Source organism: Rhinopithecus bieti, unplaced genomic scaffold, assembly GCF_001698545.2.
Source record: "Rhinopithecus bieti isolate Rb0 unplaced genomic scaffold, ASM169854v2 scaffold_14454, whole genome shotgun sequence".
Classification (NCBI taxonomy): Eukaryota; Metazoa; Chordata; class Mammalia; order Primates; family Cercopithecidae; genus Rhinopithecus; species Rhinopithecus bieti.
In genome coordinates, this window is record NW_016808228.1 from 1,666,529 (window position 1) to 1,669,931 (window position 3,403).

Sequence of the window (3,403 nt, forward strand, 5' to 3'; positions counted from 1 at the left end):
TTTTTTTGAGACAGAATCTCACTCTGTCACCCAGGCTGGAGTGCAGTGACACCACCTCAGCACTGCAGCCTCTGCCTCCTGGGTTCAAGCAATTCTCCTGCCTCAGCCTCCCAAGTATTTGGGACTACAGGCACATGCCACCACACCCAGCTAATTTTTGTATTTTTAGTAGAGACAGGGTTTCACCATGTTGGTCAGGCTGGTCTCAAACTCCTGACTTCAGGTGATCCACCTGCCTCAGCCTCCCAAAGTGCTGGGATTACAGGTGTGAGCCACCGTGCCCGGCCTCCTCATGTGTTTTTAAACCTACTTTATACATTACATCTAATACTTATGCCATTATTGCTATTTGTGTGCCTGTCTCACTAAACTGTGATCTTCTTGGGGAAAGGGGGCATATCTTGTTTATCTTTATATTTCTGTTTTCTAGAACTATGCCTGGCAAATAGTAGGTATATAACAAATATTTATTGGGCTGAAAGATGTGATTGGTGGTAATACCTCCTAAGGAGAAACACAGTCAGTGAAGTACATTACTGTTTCTTGAATATTATCTAAGGAAGATCTGTAGAATCCTCTACAAGGAGGAAGGGATTGAGTAAAAATTGCATTTGGGGTGAAAATTTAGAAGTGAGGTAATATAAAAAATAAGGGTTGAGAGAAGAACAGTCTAGGGGTATAAAGAATGAATAGGTAGAACGAAAAGGAAATGAGACTAGAAATAGAATGGAAGACAAAGCCAGGAGAAAAATAGAGAGAGTGCTCATGTGGCCAGGATTTTAGAATCGCACTTAGTTTAATTGCAGGGGAGTTACTGGACAATGCTTTCTCACATAGATGTTCCAAACTCTCGTTCCTGAATGAATCCCATTTTGTATTCTTCACATCACTCTCTCCCTGAAAAGACACAAGTATGCTTCTTACAACTGCCTTACAATTAGTGCATTGTTCTCCCGTTTTTCTGTGGAGAGCCAGGAAAGGCAGAGTAGTATAATGGAAAAGCACCCACTACGCTGGGAATCAGAAGGCGGGGCCCACCCATCCCAGCTCTGTGACCTCAAGCAAAGCACTAGGCCACCTTCACCTCAGAATTGTCATCTATAAAATGGGAACGATAATACCGGCTTGGGCTTCCTCACAGGATTGTTGTAAAGATCAAGATAAGTGAAATATGTGAAAACACTTTGTAAGCTGTCAGGTTGTTCTGCAAATGAAGGAAATACTACCTTTTTGTTGAATTATTCATTCAATACAATAGGCTCCATTGGAGGCATAGTTCTGTCTCCTGTTAATAAGTCTTATTTACAAAATGGAGATTCTTTTTTATTGTGTTTCTTTTTTATTAGCAGTATTCTGAAGTCTCAGGAAACTGGAGCATTTAAATGTGTGCGGCCCATGAGAAAGGCATATAAGAAGCCATGGCACTCCCCTTTCAAAAAGAGCTGGAGAAATACAAGAACATTGATGAAGATGAGCTTCTTGGCAAACTCTCAGAAGAGGAACTGAAACAGTTGGAAAATGTTCTGGATGACCTAGATCCCGAGGTTAGTGACATGGAACTGAAGCAGAGTGGTTGATGATAGTATGGATAAATGGCATGGCTTGGTCCTTAAACAATGGTAGAAAGCCCTTAGCTCTGAATGCACATTTTCTTTTCTTCCTCTGATTGGTTCTGGGTCACCTGTGTTTACAAATTCATAGAGAACCTCATAGCCACTACAGTGTGATACAGCAAATGTATTTCTCAAAAAACAGCCTAATGTAAATGGGGGGAAATATTTTCCATTGGTTGAGAAAGGACTAGTCTGACAGGGTAAAAAGAAGGAAAGAGGAAAAGAGAGCAAATCTTACTGAGTTTTTTCTGAGTCATACATTTCTCTGGGCACAGAAGCCCTTGAGGTAAACTATATTATCCCCATTTCATAAATGAGGAGATGGACATGGAGAGGTAATTTATATAAGATTCAACACTGGTAAGTGTCAGAGATGGTGTTTAAACCAGGTTTTAAACCCCAAATGCGGATTTTTTTTTTTTTTTTTTTTTTGAGACAGAGTCTCACTCTGTCACCCAGGCTGGAGTGCAGTGGCATGATCTCGGCTCACTGCAAACTCTGCCTCCCAGGTTCAAGCAATTCTCCTGCCTCAGCCTCCCAAGTAGCTGGGATTACAGGTACATGTCACCATGCCTGGCTAATTTTTGTATTTTTAGTAGAAATAGGGTTTCGCCATGTTGACCATGTTGGTCTCGAATTCCTGACCTGAGGTAATCCCCCCACCTCAGCCTCCCAAAGTGCTTGATTACAGGCATAAGCCACCACAGCTGACCCCAAATGCAGATTTTCAAAAAATATCTAATTTCTTTCAAATGCACAAATAATGTGAACTCTTTGATGAACTTATAACAATGAATAGATTAGACTGACTATAATCATGATATCAAGTTCAATGGAGTTTCCAATGTTTTTATGAATTCTTGAAAAGCTCAGTCTCTTGTTGTATTGTTTGTTTAGCAAGCACTTTCTTCATACCTGCTGGTATGATCTTAAACTTAGAATTGGAGGCATCCAAAATAGTGATTTTACTATAAATAAAAATGTAACTAAAACAAAATTATGTATATGGTATTCCGATACATCAGATACTTTGGATATGGTGTTTACTTTTAAAATACAGGTATTCTGTTGTTTTTTTTTTTTTTTTTTTTTTGACTTAAGGAAGGAATCGCAAAGTTTTATCAAGCAGGCATTAATATCATTGTAATAGTTACTTATCAGCTTGGCTGCTTCTGCAGGAGAGGGGTTCCCCATGTTGGCTCCTTGTTAGAGTCTCATGTTTCTGCCTGGGAGCTCCTTGGGTGCAGCCCTAGCCAAACCTAAGCGTGATCTACAAGGAAAGAGGTCTTTTGCCTCCGTGTTCTAGGAGGCAGCTTCAGAAGACTCAGAGACTGCTCTAGCCATCTCTGCGCTGCTTGAGCTCATTGGGAGCCCGCTGTCAGCCCAGAACATTAGAACAAGTAAGGCCTCAGAGATGTCCCAGAGCCCCCAGCCCTCAGCTCACATGCACATTCTGCCTAGGTATCCTTCCTGCTTCCCCAGCACATAGTGAATCGGGGTGGAAGAGGAAGTAGCAAAGTACAGGCCGGCAGACATCTTCCTTCCTGCTCACACCTCTGTCTTGTCAGAGTGCCATGCTACCGGCTGGATTTCGACAGAAAGACCAGACACAGAAGGCAGCCACCGGCCCCTTTGACCGCGAGCACCTCCTCATGTACCTGGAGAAGGAGGCTTTGGAACAGAAAGACAGAGAGGACTTTGTGCCCTTCACTGGAGAAAAGAAAGGTAAGGACCACAGGCAGAGCATCTTGGAACGAGGCACTCTTTTTTTTTTGCGGGGGGGGGGGGGG

At 42.3% G+C, this 3,403-nt stretch overlaps 1 protein-coding gene across 2 annotated transcripts in view; it reads left to right on the plus strand.

Moving 5' to 3' along the window:
- Positions 1 to 3,403, plus strand: part of TMOD2 (tropomodulin 2) — a 64,606-nt gene that overhangs the window by 16,788 nt on the left and 44,415 nt on the right. The window contains exons 2-3 of one of the 2 annotated variants that reach the window (XM_017886158.1): positions 1,350 to 1,544; positions 3,182 to 3,338. In XM_017886158.1, coding sequence (XP_017741647.1) covers positions 1,419 to 1,544; positions 3,182 to 3,338 — 283 coding nt within the window. In that variant the 5' untranslated portion in view covers positions 1,350 to 1,418. Of the gene's footprint in view, positions 1 to 1,346; positions 1,545 to 3,181; positions 3,339 to 3,403 lie in introns of both variants that reach the window. The other variant, XM_017886159.1, reaches the window with a different exon arrangement.